Source organism: Macaca thibetana, chromosome 16 (genome assembly GCF_024542745.1).
Source record: "Macaca thibetana thibetana isolate TM-01 chromosome 16, ASM2454274v1, whole genome shotgun sequence".
In the NCBI taxonomy this organism is placed as follows: domain Eukaryota; kingdom Metazoa; phylum Chordata; class Mammalia; order Primates; family Cercopithecidae; genus Macaca; species Macaca thibetana.
The window spans coordinates 2,737,114-2,754,068 of NC_065593.1; the positions used below are offsets into that span (position 1 = coordinate 2,737,114).

General features: G+C 43.4%; 1 protein-coding gene across 7 annotated transcripts in view; it reads right to left on the bottom strand.

Annotated features, from left to right (window-relative positions):
* The window catches only part of PRPSAP2 (phosphoribosyl pyrophosphate synthetase associated protein 2), a 76,559-nt gene that overhangs the window by 36,586 nt on the left and 23,018 nt on the right, over nucleotides 1-16,955 (bottom strand). For all 7 annotated transcript variants that reach the window (XM_050763935.1, XM_050763934.1, XM_050763937.1 and 4 more), the window contains 2 exons: nucleotides 12,133-12,248; nucleotides 5,559-5,614 (listed from right to left, as the gene is read on the bottom strand). In XM_050763935.1, coding sequence (XP_050619892.1) covers nucleotides 5,559-5,614; nucleotides 12,133-12,248 — 172 coding nt within the window. The remainder of the gene's footprint in view (nucleotides 1-5,558; nucleotides 5,615-12,132; nucleotides 12,249-16,955) is intronic.

The window sequence follows — 16,955 nt, forward strand, 5'->3', positions numbered from 1 at the left end:
AAAAAAAAAAAAGACTATTGAAAAGCTATAGAGGGCCGGGTGCAGTGGCTCACGCCTATAATCCCAACACTTTGGGAAGCAGGTGGATCACCTGAGGTCAGGAGTTCGATACCAGCCTGACCAACATGGAGAAACCCCATCTCTACTAAAAATACAAAATTAGATAGGCGTGGTGGCTCATGCCTGTAATCCCAGCTAGTCAGAAGGCTGAGGCAGGAGAATCACTTGAACTCAGGAGGTAGAGGTTGTGGGGTGAGCCGAAGTCGTGCCACTGTAACCCAACCTGGGCAACAGGAACGAAACTCCGTCTCAAAAGAAAAAAAAGCTATAGAGGGCCGAGCGTGGTGGCTCACACCTATAATCCCAGCACTTTGGGAGACCAAGGTGGGTGGATCACCTGAGGTCAGAAGATCAGGTTGGTCACCAGCCTGATCAACATAGTGAAACACCATCTCTACTAATTAGCCAGGTGAAGTGGTGCATGTCTGTAATCCCAGCTACTTGGGAGGCTGAGGCAGTAAAGTAGCTGGAACCTGGGAGGCAAAGGTTGCAGTGAGCTGAGATTGTGCAGCCTGAGAAACAAGAGTGAAACTCCGTCTCAAAAAAAATAAAAAAGCTATGGTGGCTGGGTGCGGTGGCTCACGCCTGTAATCCCAATACTTTGGGAGGATCACTTGAGGTCAAGATCACTTGAGGTCAGGAGTTGGAGACCAGCCTGGCCAACATGGCGAAACCCCGTCTCTACTAAAAACACAAAAATTAGCCAGGCATAGTGGTGCACACCTGTAAGCCCAGCTACTCGGGAGGCTGAGGCACAAGAATGGCTTGAACCCAGGAGGTGGAGGTTGCAGTGAGCTGAGATCAAGCAACTGTACTCCAGCCTAGGTAACAGAGACTCAGTCTTAAAAAAAAAAAAAAAAAGCTATAGTAATCAAGACAGTGTGGGATTGGTGAAAGAACAGACAAATATATAAATGGAACAAAACAGAGAGCTCAGAAATAGACCTACATAAATATTGTCAACTGATCTTTGATGAAAGAGCAAAGGCAATATAATGGAGAAAAGGTAGTCTTTCAACAAATGGTGCTGTAATAACTGCATCTCCACATGCTCAGAATGAAGCTGGATGCCCATCTTACTCCATATACACATATTAACTCAAAATGATCAAAGACCAGCCAGGCACAGTGGCTCATGCCTGTAATCTCAGCGTTTTGGAAGGCCAAGGCGGGTGGATCACTTGAAGTCAGGAGTTTGAGACTAGCCTGACGAACATGGTGAAACTCTGTCTCTACTAAAAATACAAAAATTAGCCAGGCGTGGTGGCACACACCTGTAATCTCAGCTACTGAAGAGGCTGAGGCAGGAGAATTGCTTGAACCCAGGAGCTGGAGGTTGCAGTGGGCCAAGATCATGTCACTGCACTTGAGCTTGGGCAACAGAGCAAGACTCTGGACTCTGTCTCAAAAATAAATAAATAAATAAATAAAATATCAAATACCTAAATATAAGAGCAAAAACTAAAATCATTAGGAGACAATACAGGGGTAAATTTCATGACCTCGGATTTGGCAATGGACTCTTCTTTTTTTTTTTTTTTTTTTGAGACAGGATCTGGCTGTGTCAATCAGACTGGAAGGCAGTGGTGCAATCACAGCTCACTGTAGCCTTGACCTCCTGGGCTCTAGCAATCCTCCCACCTCAGCCACCCAAGTAGCTAGAACCACAGATACATGCCACCACATCCAGTTAATATTTTTTTTCCCCTTAGAAATGAGGTCTCACTATATTGCCCTGGCTAGTCTCAAATTTCTGGGCTCAAGTGATCCTCCTGCCTCAGCCTCCCAAAGTGCTGAGATTACAGAAGTGAGCCACTGCACCTGGCCAATGGATTCTTAGATATGACATCAGAAGCAGAGGCAATAACAAACAAAAAACATAAACTGATTTGGGAGGCCAAGGCAGGCGGATCATGAGGTCGAGAGTTCAAGACCAGCCTGGCCAACATGGTGAAACCCCATCTCTACTAAAAATACAAAAAATTAGCCAGGTGTAGTGGCGGGCACCTGTAATCCCAGCTGCTCAGGAGGCTGAGGCAGGAGAATTACTTGTAGCCAGGAGGTAGAAGTTGCAGTGAGCCAAGACCATGCCACTGCACTCCAGCCTGGGCAACAGACCGAGACTCCGTCTCAAAAAAAAAAAAAAGATAAATTGAACTTTGCCAATATTGAAACCTGTTTGTGTGAAAGAACACTATCAAGACAGTGAAAAGACAATCTGCAGAAAGAGAGAAAATATCTGCAAATCATGTATCTAACAAGGGTTTAGTATGTAGAATATATAAAGAATGCTTATAACTCAACAAAAACACAACCCAATTATTAAAAGGGCAAAGGGTGTTAACAGGCATTTCTCCAAATATATACAAATGGCCGAAAAGCACATAAAAATATACTCAACAGCTGGGCATGGTGGCGCATACTTGTAATCCCAGCTACTCAGGAGGTTGAAGCAGGAGAATCACTTAAACCTGGGAGGCAGAGGTTGCAGTGAGCTGAGATTGTGCCACTGCACTCCAGCCTAGGCAACAGAGCGAGACTCTGTCTCAAAAAAAAAAAAAAAAAAAATATATATATATATATATAAATATATATATACACACACATGCATATATATACACACACATATACGTGTATATACATATATACACATATATATGTACCTATATATACAAACACATATATATGTATATACTCAACAGGCTGAGGAAGAAGGATTGATTGAGCCCAAGAGTTTGAGCCCAGCCTGAGCAACATAGTGAGACCCTGTCTCATTAAAATAGAAAAAGATACTCAACATCATCAATCATTAGGGAAAATGCAAATGAAAACCACAATAAGGTACCATTTCACACCCACTAGGATGATTATAATGAAAAAAATCAGAGAATTAAGTGTCAGTGAGGATGCAGAGAAGTTGGAACCCTCACACTCTGCTGGTGGGAATGTAAAATGGGCAGCTGCAGTGGAAAAGAGACTGGTAGTTCCTCAAAACATAAACGAAACTGCCATGTGACCCAGCAATTCCAATCCTAATATATATCCACAAGAAATGAAAAATGAAAATTTATGCCCACATAAAAACTAATCCATGAATGATCATAGGAGTACTATTCATAATAGCCAAAAGGTTAAAAAAAAAAAAAGTGTCCATCAACAGATGAATGGATAAACAAACTAGCATACACATACAATGCAACATTACTCAGCCATCAAAAGGACTGAGGTACTGGCCAACCGCGGTGGCTCACGCCTGTAATCCCAGCACTCTGGGAGGTTGAGGTGGGCAGATGATGAGGTCAGGAGTTCAAGATCAGCCTGACTAACATGGTGAAACCCCATCTCTACTAAAAATACAAAAATTACCCAGGTGTGGTGGCATGCACCTGTAATTCCAGCTACTTGGGAGGCTGAGGCAGGAGAATCGCTTGAACCCAGGAGGTTGCAGTGAGCTGAGATCGCACCACTGCATTCCAGTTTGGGCAACAGAGCAAGACTCTGTCTCGAACAACAACAATAACTCTGTCTCGAACAAAAACAAAAACCACTGAGATACTACATGCTACACCACAGATGAACCTTGAAAACTGCTAAGTGAAAGAAACCAGACACAAAAGGCCACATAGTGTGGCTGCCAAGGGACAGAAGGTGAAGGGATAAGGAATGATTGCTGAATGGGTACTAGGTGTTTTTCTGGGATGACAAAAATGTTCTGAAAACAGAGCTAAGTGGTGGTTACACAACATTGCAAATGCACTAAATGCCAGTGAATTCTATACTTTAAAATGATTGTTTGTGTATTACATGATTTTTCATCTAAATTTTTTTAAAGCATGTATATCAGAGAAAAATTACCAAGTAAAGTTAATTCAGCCTTTGAACAAATGTTTGAAAAAGTTATTTGAAATGTTTACCTTCTAAAATTGAATCTGTTTCTTACAATTTAATTAAATGGACAAGAGGAGACCAGGTGATACAACTTCTTGAAGGACACGTGGGTGAACACAGGCCTGGCTGGGTTGGGAAAGTCAGCCACAAGAACACAGCCATGTAATGGTTTTATCTCAAATGCCCATTTATTTTATTTAATATACTAAGTCTACATATTAAAGTGCTATTCTTAATTTATAATATCCAATGACCTATGAGAAATACTTTTGAAATCAATAGCTTACTGTATGCAAGTTCTCCTCCATCCTTCAATACTGCTAGCCCACGGGCCCAGGATGGAGGGACCCTACACTTTCTTTCATTCCACAGGACTCAACAACAATCCAGCAAACAAAGGTATTCAACTGAAAAATAACTTTAAAAGGGCTTTTTTAGAAAAAAGGCTTTATTCCTACAAGTGATTTTGTTCTTTCCCTCTCCAATTGAGTGGCTTCTCCACAAAATACTGGTATATGAAATCCTCTCACCAACATACAATTTTAAGTATGCATTAGTGACACATCAGTTACTCCAGGTTACATGTAACTCACTCTACTGACTCTCAAGGCTGCCCCTTTGGTACACCTCAGGTTGTATCAATTTTGCCAAATGTCACCTTTAACATATACAAACAACTGACCTCTCAGGTGGATAAAATTCTGTTAATCAATTTCTGAGTTCCTCAAATAAGGGGCAGTAAACAACTACAAAGTTGTCTGCTAGTACTGTAAATATTCGCCAGTACTGTAAATGCCAGACTCGAAGATTGACATGTGATTGTCAATCTGGGTCTGGGGAAAACACTAGATCGCATTCCCCAGACCTGGATTGCTTTGGTCAAGAAATATGATTGAGGTCAGGCGTGGTGGCTCATGCCTATAATCCCAGCACTTTGGGAAGCTAAGGCGGGTGGGAGCCTCAGTAGTTCAAGACCGGCCTGGACAACATGGCAAAACTCTGTTTCTACTATTAAAAATAAAAATAAAAATAAGAACAAGGCCTGGTGTGGTGGCTCATGCCTGTAATCCCAGCACTATGGGAGGCTGAGGCGGGTGGATCACCTGAAGTCAGGAGTTTGAGACCAGCCTGACCAACATGGTGAAACCCCATCTCTACTAAAAATACAAACATTAGCCAGGCATGGTGGTGCACGCCTGTAATCCCAGCTACTTGGGAGGCTGAGGCAGGAGAATCACTTGTATCCAGGAGGTGGAGGTTGTGGTGAGCCGAGATCACGCCACTACACTCCAGCTCGGGCAACAAGAGCAAAACTGCATCTCAAAAGATAAATAAAAATAATAAAAAGAAACAAAATAAAGTGTAAGTAGAAGATAACTTAAGAAATATATCTGCCAATTATACAGCGGGATTGGAAAAAAGAAGAGAGTAAATTAAAATGTTTACTTAATAAATGGAGTTGACAGAACAATCTTAAAACACCAGTCCATGGAAGAAAAATAAGAGATATCACTGGGAACCACTGAAGTTCAAACTAGAATGCCTGGAACTCATCAGGGATACAATCCTTAGAAGTAGATCCAGAAAGAGGTTGTGAGATTCCCACCTACCTCTTCGCCGATGCTGGAGACTTGGCCACGATTACTGCATTCCTGTAATCTGGGATCTGTGACAGACAAGAAGTCAGATATTACTGCATGTCGACAAAAAGGAAAATTCCAACACACCCAAAAATGCTTGGTTAGTTGAAAGTTTTCTAAAAAAAGAAAAAGTTCAAAGTAAAATTCTTCTTTGGAAAATGAAAAAAGGAACCTGTCTACGAAAAAATATTACTAACATGTGAGCCACACAGACTTCTTTTAGGAAAAAAGCAGGGATAATTGGTGATTAGCTCATATCTCTGCCAGCAAATACTAATAATGCAGTGTAAAGATGTTTCTATATATCTAGTCAATAAGATTCCTAACTACATGTAATTTCAAAGTACAAGGATATCCAGTTCAATCTGAGTACAAGCTGTCAAATTCCAAATTAGTGCAGTTCAAACAAATGGCTATTTAACATATCGCAGTCATAACATGTTGAAGCAACCGATTTGTTAAAGGATAATCAGCCCAGAACTATTTTTAAAAAATATATTAACTATATTCTCATTGTTTTGTTTTCAATTACACCACTGAATTTTAATATGAGCAGTTAATAACATCTAGCACCATGTATAAAACAATGCCTACCATATAACAAGTACTAAATAATAACTACTTAGCAAATGAACAAAAAAATGATTAATTTGAATAATCTAGTACAGTTGCAGCCGGCATAATCACGTGTCTCAGCTGTATCTACAGGAAAGCCTAATTTATCCAACACTCTCAGGAAGTAAGGCAGTAAAATATATTTCCATTTCGGCACTTTCATTATTTTTGCTGGCAGTCTTTCTAAACTTTTTCATGTACTTCCTTGTCTCATCAAACATTACCAAACCCAGCCAAGAAAAGATAGAACCAAGAAAACAGTTAATAACAATTAAAGGACCTAAAAGAAAGGACTCTAACAAAAACAAGTCTATTGTCTCTATAGAGGTTAAAACGGGAAATTATATACAACAAGAAAGAACAAGTTATTATGAAAAAGAACCACAAATAAATCTAGGAGGAGGAAGTTATTATGGTCTAAAGAAACCCAGTAGCTGGCTGGCTTAACAGTAGAATAAACACAACTTTAAGAACAAACCAGGGAAGACCAAGCCAAGGAATTTCCCCGGAATGCTATATATAAGTATGCAAAAAGTAAAATAAGTTCTTAAAAGTTACAAAGACTAGATCCAAAATTTTCAGGACTTAATAGTTCCCAAAGGAAAATAATAAAAGAAATAGAAGGGATGAAATACTTAACAGATTAAAAAAAAATTCCCAAAGATGGCCAGGCGTGGTGGCTCATGCCCACAATCCCAGCACTTTGGGAGGCCAGGCGGGCAGAAAATCTGAGCCAAGACCAGTGTGGCCAGCATAGTGAAACCCCCTCTCTACTAAAAATGCAAAAAAAAATTAGCCAGGCGTGGTGGTGCACACTTGTAATCCAGCTACTCAGGAGGCTGAGGCAGGACAATCATTTGAACCATTTAAAATGTCTCCAGAAAGAATTACTATGATTCTTTTCAATAAATTTTTCACTAAAATGAAAAATTATCAAGTCGGATGTGGTGGCTCACACTTGTAATCCCAGCACTCTGGGAGGCTGAGGTGGGTGGATGACCTGAGGTCGGGAGTTCAAGACCAGCCTGACCAACACGGAGAAACCCCCTCTCTACTACAAATACAAAATTAGTTGGGCATGGTGACCCATGCCTGTAATCCCAGCTACTCAGGAGGCTGAGGCAGGAGAATCGCTTGAACCTGGGAGGCAGAGGTTGCGGTGAGCCGAGATCGCGCCATTGCACTCCAGCCTGGGTAACAAGAGCAAAACTCCGTCTCAAAAAGAAAAAAAAGAAAAGAAAACTTATCATGTATGCAGAAAGACACAGGAAGGGACCATCAGGGTGTAATTTGATATTCATGAATCAAATATTTATCACTGGAAAAATGATACAATTCCACATTTTCTTGCAAGGCAACAATCAAATGCTTTATGAAACTTCAGAAAGGAAGATCCCTACCAGTAGGTGAAACTGTGAAAAGGACTGAACTGGAAAAGGACTGCCTGACACATCCCCAGCAACGCAGCGGAAGGCAGCAGACACTGACAGATGCCCTCAGAATAGATGGCGAAAGTTGGCCGGGCGCGGTGGCTCACACCTATAATCCCAGCACTTTGGGAGGCCGAGGCAGGCGATCACTAGGTCAGGAGACTGAGACCATCCTGGCTAACACGGTGAAACCCATCTCTACTAAAAATACAAAAAAATTAGCTAGGCATGGTGGTAGGTGCCTGTAGTCCCAGCTACTGGGGAGGCTGAAGCAGGAAAATGGCGTGAACCCGGGTGGCGGAGCTTGCAGTGAGCCGAGATCATGTCACTACACTCTAGCCTGGGCAACGGAGCGAGACTACGTCTCAAAAAAAAAAAAAAAAAAAAAAAAAAAAAAAGATGGCAAAAGTTTCAAGGCAACGAGCATCCTAGTACCAGAATGTTCCTTCTAACTCTGGCAGAAGGTGCTTAAATTCCAGTGACAAACACAAGAGATAAAGTATGAGCTATCAGAGATGAAAGTGTCAGCATCAAAACCTGCAGAATAGGATCACTAAGTGACAAGAAGGCACGGTGCCACAGTATAATTAGCAATGTTTTCTTCTTTCTTGGTGACATAAAATAATGTAAGCTTGGACTGACAGCACCTTAGATTCAGTGAAACATGAATATCTATCCCCTGCTTTAAGAGACTCTAACACATAAAAACAAAAGAGACAAGATACATATACTATAAAAAGGCAATACAGGCCAGCTGTGGTAGCTCATGCCTGTAATACCAGTACTTTGGGAAGCTGAGGCAGGCAGATCTCTGGAGTTCAGAAGTTCAAGACCAGCCTGGCCAACACCGTGAAACGCTATCTCTACTAAAAATACAACAATTAGGCCGAGCATGGTGGCTCATGCCTGTAATCCCAGCACTTTGGGAGGCGAAGGTGGGCAGATCACCTGAGGTTGGGAGTTCGAAACCAGCCTAACCAACATGGAGAAACCGGCCGGGCGCGGTGGCTCACGCCTGTAATCCCAGCACTTTGGGAGGCCGAGACGGGCGGATCACGAGGTCAGGAGATCGAGACCATCCTGGCTAACACGGTGAAACCCCGTCTCTACTAAAAAATACAAAAAACTAGCCGGGCGAGGTGGCGGGCGCCTATAGTCGCAGCTACTTGGGAGGCTGAGGCAGGAGAATGGCGTGAACCCGGGAGGCGGAGCTTGCAGTGAGCTGAGATCCGGCCACCGCACTCCAGCCTGGGTGACAGAGCGAGACTCCGTCTCAAAAAAAAAAAAAAAAAAAAAAAAAAACATGGAGAAACCCTGTCTCTACTAAAAATACAAAATTAGCCAGGTGTGGTGGTGCATGCCTGTAATCCCAGCTACTCGGGAGGCTGAGGCAGGAGAATCGCTTGAACCCGGGAGGCGGAGGTTGCTGTGAGCCGAGATTGTGTTCCAGCCTGAGTGACAAAGAGAGACTCTGTCTCCAAAAAAAAAAAAAAAAGAAAAAGCAATACGACAAAAATTCCTTTTTAACACCAAGTTCCCATACATTAATTTTTTTTTTTTTTTTTTTTTTAAGACAGAATCTCATTCTGTCACCCAGGTCATGGCTCAATGCAGCCTCGACCACCTGGACAACTTCGACCTCCCAGGCTCAAGCAATCCTCCCACTTCTCGTCCTCCTGAGTAGCTGGGACTACAGGCATGCACCACCACACCTGGTTAATTTTTGTAGTTTTTGTGGAGACAGGGTTTTGCCATATTGCCAAGGATGGTCTTGAACTCCTGGACTAAACTGATGCAACCTCCTCAACCTCTCAAAGTGCTGGGATTATAGGTGTGGGCCACCACACCCAGCCCTGACTTCTTCTCAACAATGAAACTAAAATGGGGATTTTTTCAAGTAGAAGGCAGTGTCATCCTGAGGTAGAAGCCTGCACTACAGGCAATGACTAGGCTTAGGCTTCCAGCCTGACCTTGCAACCAGCACAAGGGTGCCCCAGCCTTCGTTCTTTAGGCTCACCCGCTGGGCATCCCTCAAGAGGTGCAATTGCCATTTGTGCCTTGGGACATTGGCACACAACATGCCTGTGTCTTCAATGGAAACATCCCCTAAAACCACAAGATGTCGACAGCAACCCATATAAGTCTATAGCGACTGCTCTATTTCTTCCAAAATGACAGGTTTCTCCGCATGGCTGGTTGCTAACTGAACCACGTTCAATGCTCACCCTCTCACTCTCTCTCTGCCTAAACCTCTTCATCCTTCCCTATCAAGACATTTGCCAATTTTATCTTACCATCTCTTTCTTTTTTTTTTTTTTTTTTTTTTGACGCGGAGTCTTGCTCTGTGCCCCAGGCTGGAGTGCAGTGGCGCGATCTCGGCTCACTGCAAGCTCCGCTCCCCCGGGTTCACGCCATTCTCCTGCCTCAGCCTCCCGAGTAGCTGGGACTATAGGCGCCCGCCACCTTGCCCGGCTAATTTTCTTGTATTTTTAGTAGAGACGGGGTTTCACCGTGTTAGCCAGGATGGTCTCGATCTCCTGACCTCATGATCCGCCCGTCTCGGCCTCCCAAAGTGCTGGGATTACAGGCTTGAGCCACCGCGCCCGGCCACCATCTCTTTCAACTGAGAATAATATTCAGGTAAAATTAGGGCAGGCACAGAGTTTGAGACCAGCCTGGGTAACATAGCAAGATTCTAACTCTGGAAATATATTTTTTTAATTAGCTAGGTGTGGTGGCACACCTCTAATCTCAGTTACTCAGGAGACTGAGGTGGGAGAAATCTCTTGAGCCCAGGAGTTCAAGGTTGCAGTGAGCTATCATGGCACCACAGCACTCCAGCCTGGGTGACAGAGAAAGACCCTATCTCAAAGATCAACAAAAAAAATTTTCAGGCAAAATTAAAGTCTCTATTATTTTTTGAATTTGTTAGAGTATTTTTGTTTTCTTTTTTGTTTTTGATGAGACAGAGTCTCACTCTGTCACCCAGGCAGGAGTGCCATGGCACAATCCTGGCTCACTGCAACCTCCACCTCCCAGGTTCAAGCAATTCTCCTGCCTCAGCCTCCCAAGTAACTGGGATTACAGGCGCCCACCACCATATCCAGCTAATTATGTATTTTTAGTAAAGACGGAGTTTCACCATATTGGCTAGGCTGGTCTGAACTCCTGACCTCAAGTGATCCACCCGCCTCGGACTCCCAAAGTGCTGGGATTATAGGCGTGAGCCACTGCGCCTGGACTAGAGTTTTTATGTTTCTTGTGTGTAACTTTAAAGAAAAACAAAGCAGAATATTTTACATTTTTCTCTTTCAAAAATACTTAAATTCATTTTCTCTATAAGGACTTACATCAATTGCTGGAGAATGGGGAAGCCTTGTATTCTTACCAGAAAGAAGTTCCTCAGAAACCTATAAACTGCCATCTTTTAAATAAAGTACTGTAAAAAGAAGCTCTCTAGAAAAGTTATTAAAGAGAGAAATAATTTATGTAAGAAAAACAGCTAAGGCCCGGTGCGGTGGCTCATGCCTGTAATCCCAGTACTTTGGGAGGCCGAGGCAGGCGGATCACGAGGTCAGGAGTTCAAGACCAGCCTGGCCAACAGGCTGAAACCCCATCTCTACTAAAGATACAAAAACTTAGCCAGGGGTGGTAGTGCATGCCTGTAATCCAGCTACTCGGGAGGCTGAGGTAGGAGAATTGCTTGAACCTGGGAGGCGGAGGTTTCAGTGGGCCGAGATCACGCCATTGCACTCCCGCCTGGGCGTGACAGGGTGAGACTCCATCTCAAAAAAACAAAAAAGGAAAGAAAAACAGCTAAAAGCAAAATAGCTAAGTACAATATCAATTAACATTTTTAAAGCTTTCTTAAATAGCAAGTCACAAAAATGCTAACTCATATCAAAGAAAAACAAATGTAACCCCAGGATGCAAGGGTGGTAATAAACCACATTAATAGAATGAACGGAAAAAACATGATCATCTCCACTGATACAGAAAAAGCATTGGATAAATTCAACACTGCTTCGGGACAGTGGTTCCCTAGGGTGTAAGGAGGCAGGGGAGAGGAGAGAGAAGGAGCCCACGAGCAGCTCTAAGTCATTCTGGTGATTCTAGTTTTCCTGCTGGGAGAGGGGGATCATGGATGCTGACTATTATAACTAGGTGGACAGACAGAGACAGGATGGATAGATGGATATATAAAACAGAACCAGGACCAAGCATAGACTAGTAATGAGAGTGAATTACTCATTACAATCATATCTAGTCCAATTCTAGGTACTTGAGGTCCAAAAGAAAAAGCAATTTTAAGAGCTTAACTAAAGAAACAAACTGCAGATTCAGAATTCTAAAATATGCTGGATTATATCTATAAAGTATAATGGTACTTTAGGTAGAATACACCAAGTTTTAACCCTTTAGGGATATCCTAAGGAAATGGAAATACATCTTTCAACCTTAATCAGAATGTTAAAATAAAAAAGTTTGAGCTAGCTCACCTCTTCTTGAATATACTGTAATAAGAAGGGAGATGCTCTTAAATTGTCAACAGGAATATTGAAGAAGCCCTGAATTTCCTTCTGGTGTAAATCCATAGTAATAAGATGAGTTAGACCTTTGAAAATAAAGCAGACACAAGCAATAAATAGTTTTCTTTTCTTTTTTTTTAAGATGGGATCTCACTCTGTTACCCAGGCTGCAGTGCAGTAGCATGATAATAGCTAACTGCAGCCTTGAACTCCCAGGCTCAAGCAATCCTCTCACCTCGGCCTTGAAAGTAGCTGGGAATACAGGTGCATGCCACCACGCCCAGCTAATTCTGTATTTTTAGTAGAGATGGGGTTTCATCATATTGGCCAGGCTGGTCTTGAACTCCTGACCTCAAGTAATCCTCCTGCCTCAGCCTCCCGAAGTGCTGGGAATACAGGCATGAGCCACTGCACCCAGCCTATAAATAGTTTAAAAACAAGTTGCACTGTACGAAATAGGTACTACATAAAATACTATATATAACAAGTTACTATTAAAAAATTGTTCTCTGGCGGGGTGCTGTGGCTCACACCTATAATCCCAGCACTTTGGGAGGGCGAGGCAGGCAGATCATAAGGTCAGGAGTTCAAGACCAGCATGACCAATATGAAGAAACGCTGTCTCTACTAAAAATGCAAAAATTAGCTGGGTGTGGTGGCGTGTGCCTATAGTCCCAGCTACTTGGGAGGCTGAGGCAGAAGAATCACTTGAACCCGGGAGGCAGAGGTTGCAGTGGGCCACAATCGTGCCACTGCACTCCAGCCTGGGTGACATAGTGAGACTCTGTCTCAAAAAAAAAAAAAATTGGTCTCATGATCAGGCACCGTGGCTCACACCTGTAATCCCAGCACTTTGGAAGGCCAAGGCTGACAAACTGCTTGAGCTCAGGAGTTTGAGACCAGCCTGGGCAACATGGCAAAATCCTGTCTCTACAAAAACTACAAAAATTAGCCAGGCATGGTGGTGCACGCCTGTAGTCCCAGCTACTCAGGAGGCTAAGGTGGGAGAATCACTTCAGTCCAGAAGGTCAGGGCTGCAAGTGGGCTGAGATCAAGCCACTGCATTCCAGTCTGGGTGATAGAGTGAGACCTTGTCTCAAAAAAAGAAAAAATAAGGCTGGGCACAGTGGTTCACACCTGTAATCCCAGCACTTTGGGAGGCTGAGGCGGGTAGATCACCTGAAGTCAGAGTTGGGGATCAGCCTGGCCAACATGGTGAAACCTTGTCTCTACTAAAAATACAAAAATTAGCCAGGCATGGTGGCGTATGCCCATAATCCCAGCTACTCAGGAGGCTGAGGCAGGAGAATCACTTGAACCTGGGGGGCTGAGGTTGCAGTGAGCCAAGATTGCACCATTTCATTCCAGCCTGGGCGAAAGGGGGAGGCTCAGTCTCAAAAAAAAAAAAAAAAAATTGCTCTACCATCAAAAAAACTCAGCACTTGTATTTTTCAGAATTTTATTTATTTATTTATTTATTTATTTTTTAGTACTGTGAGATGCCTGATTTTCACATCAATTTAAAGTTTTGGCCAGGTGCAGTGGCTCACAGCTGTAATCCTAGCACTTTGGGAGGCCGAGGCAGGAGGATCACCTGAGGTCAGGAGTTCAAGACCAGCCTGGCCAACATGGTGAAACCCCGTCTCTACTAAAAATACAAAAATTAGCCAAGTGTGGTGGCAAGTACCTGTAATCTCAGCTACTAGGGAGGCTGAGGCAGGAGAATCACTTGAACCCGGAAGGTGGAGGTTGCAGTGAGCTGAGATCATGCCACTGCACTCTGGCCTGGGCGACAGAGTGAGACTCCATCTCAAAATAAATAAATAAATAAATAATAGTCATGACATAACAAAGATAATAGTAATACAGAAGAGTCTTTAAAATTTCTATTAAAGCAGATCATATCTTCTTGAAGTTTCTTTAACAGGCATGGCAAAGCCCAATCTTAAGATAACAAGTCAGCCGGGTGTGGTGGCTCGTGCCTGTAATCCCAGTACTTTGGGAGGCCGAGGCAGGAGTATCACTTGAGCCCAGGTGTTTGAAAATGGCCTGGGGAACATGGTGAGACTCCATTTATACTAAAAATACAAAAAACTAGTCAGGTACGGTGGTGCATGCCTGTAGTCCCCAGTTACTCTGGAGGCTGAGGTGGGAGGATCACTTGAACCCAGGAGGTCAAGGCTACCTCCTGGTAGTGAGCAGTGGTGATCACACCACTGCACCCCAGCCCGGGCAACAGGACTGAGATCCGCAGGAAAAAAAAAAAAAAGAAATTAAGACAAACTGCACCAGCCTGGAAATTGGAGAAAACAGAAAATCTTCACTGTCTTTGTAACGATCACCAGAAAAGTGTAAGGAAAATTCAATATGAAAAATTGTTTAAAGCATTAACTTGCCCAAAAGAACAGGAAGTAAGCCTGGTGGCCCATCAAGCAAGGCTGGAAGAGAAGATAGCCCTTTCCTGAAGATTCAGCAGGCAAGCCTGCTCCCCTCACCAGCCGCCTGTCATGGTGTTTACGATGGGGTAGGCTCCTGACGTTGCTTCGGTTTGAGTTTTTAATTTTTTTTTTTTTTTTTTTGAGATGGAGTTTTGCTCTTGTTGCCCAGGTCGGAGTGCAAAGGTGGGATCTCGGCTCACCACAACCTCCACCTCCTGGGTTCAAGTGATTCTCCTGCCTCAGCCTCCCAAGTAGCTGGGATTATAGGCATGCGCCACCACACCTGGCTAATTTGGTATTTTTAGTAGAGACAGGGTTTCTCCACGTTGGTCAGGCTGCTCTCGAACTCCCAACCTCAGGTGATCTGTCCACCTTGGCCTCCCAAAGTATGAGGATTACAGGTGTGAGTCACCGCACCCTGCCTAGTTTTTAAATTTTTGTTTTACGTTTGCCTTTATTGAAAAAATATCTTAAAAAGTTTATTCTGGGCTGGGCATGGTGGCTCACGCCTGTAATCCCAGCACTCTGGGAGGCCAAAGAAGGTGGACCACCTGAGGTCAAGAGTTCAAGACCAGCCTGGCCAACACGGTGAAACCTCATCTTTACTAAAAATACAAAAACTAGCCAGGCGTGGTGGCGGGTGCCAGTAATCCCAGCTACTTGGGAGGCTGAGGCAGGTGAATTGCTTGAACCCAGGAAGCGGAGGTTGTGGTGAGCCAAGATCGCACTACTGCACTCCAACCTGGATGACAGAGTGAGACTGACTCAAAAATAAAAAATAAAAATAATAATAATTAGACGGGCATGGTGGTGTGTGCCTGTAATCCCAGCTACTCGGGGAGCTGAGGCAGGAGAACTGCTTGAACCCAGGTGGTGGAGGTTGCAGTGAACCAAGATCAAACCTCTGCACTCTAGCCCGGGCAACAGAGCAAGACTCCATCTCAAAAAACAAACAAACAAAAGAAGGCTTATTCTACAATAAGTACCTGTGTTAAAATGCAGTGATATGGGGACTTCTATTCACTCTGTGAAATGCTCCGTGATACGTACTTTCTAACATCGTATACATTCAGGCTGGGTGTGGTGGCTTGTGCCTGTAATCCCAGCACTCTAGGAGCCCAAGGCAAGTGGATCACTTGAGGTCAGGAGTTCGAGACCAGCCTGGCCAACACAGCAAAACCCCATCTCTACTAAAAATACAAAAATTATCCCAGTTTTAGTGCAGCTTGGGAGGCTGCTAATTAGGAAGATGGCAGTGACTGTAGGCTGGGTTGCCAGAAAATATGGTGGCCTAGTCTTATTATTCAGGTGGGGTACTTAGAAAACCTGAAGAGTACCCAAATTGGATTGTGTTTTAATGGACAATGGCTGTATTTTTTCCATGTTAGCAGGATCCTAATGAAAGCACCTGTTATTTTTAAGTTTCTAAGGGTCTAGTTGTTCAGAATCCCCCAGGATATTTCCTTAACCTCACTCAGTCACATTACAGGAGCCAGTGTAGCTGTGGAATTATCTTAGGAACTCAAGCTTCTAAAACTATCCATGTAGTCAAATCTGGGGGAAAAGCAAACACAAATAAAATATATTTTTTATATTCATTAATAAAAAAAAAATACAAAAATTAGCCAGGTGTGGTGGCAGGCGCCTGTAGTCCCAGCTACTCGAGAAGCTAAGGTACAAGAATCGCTTGAACCCAGGAGGCAGAGGTTGCAGTGAGTCAAGGCGGCACCAGCACTCCAGCCTGGGCAACAGAACAAGACTCCGTCTCAAAAAAAATAAACAAAATAGAATAAAAATTAAAATAAAAAATAAAATCATAGGCCAGGTACAGTGGCTCACACCTGTAATCCCAGCACTTTGGGAGGCCCAGGCGGGCAGATCACCTGAGGTTAGGAGTTCGAGACCAGCCTGACCAACATGGAGAAACCCCGTCTCTACTAAAAATACAAAACTAGCCGAGCACGGTGGCGCATGCCTGTAATCCCAGCTACTCAGGAGGCTGAGGCAGGAGAATTGCTTGAACCCGGGAGGCGGAAGTTGCAGTGAGCTGAGACTGCATCATTGCACTCCAGCCTGGGCAACAGGAGTGAAACTCCATCTCTAAATAAATAAATAAAATAAAATCATATACACTTATACAAATGTGCAAACACACACAAATGTATTGACACACATACACAGTAACAACTATGAAGGTTAATTAGAAACACAGGAAAAATACTTAGGATGTTACCTGAAAATGCCTAACACAGAATAATATATATCTTTTCCAATATATGCCTTTCTAGGCAGGCATGGTGGTATATGCCTGTAGTTCCAACTGCACAGGAGGATCACTTGAGCCCAGGAGTTCAA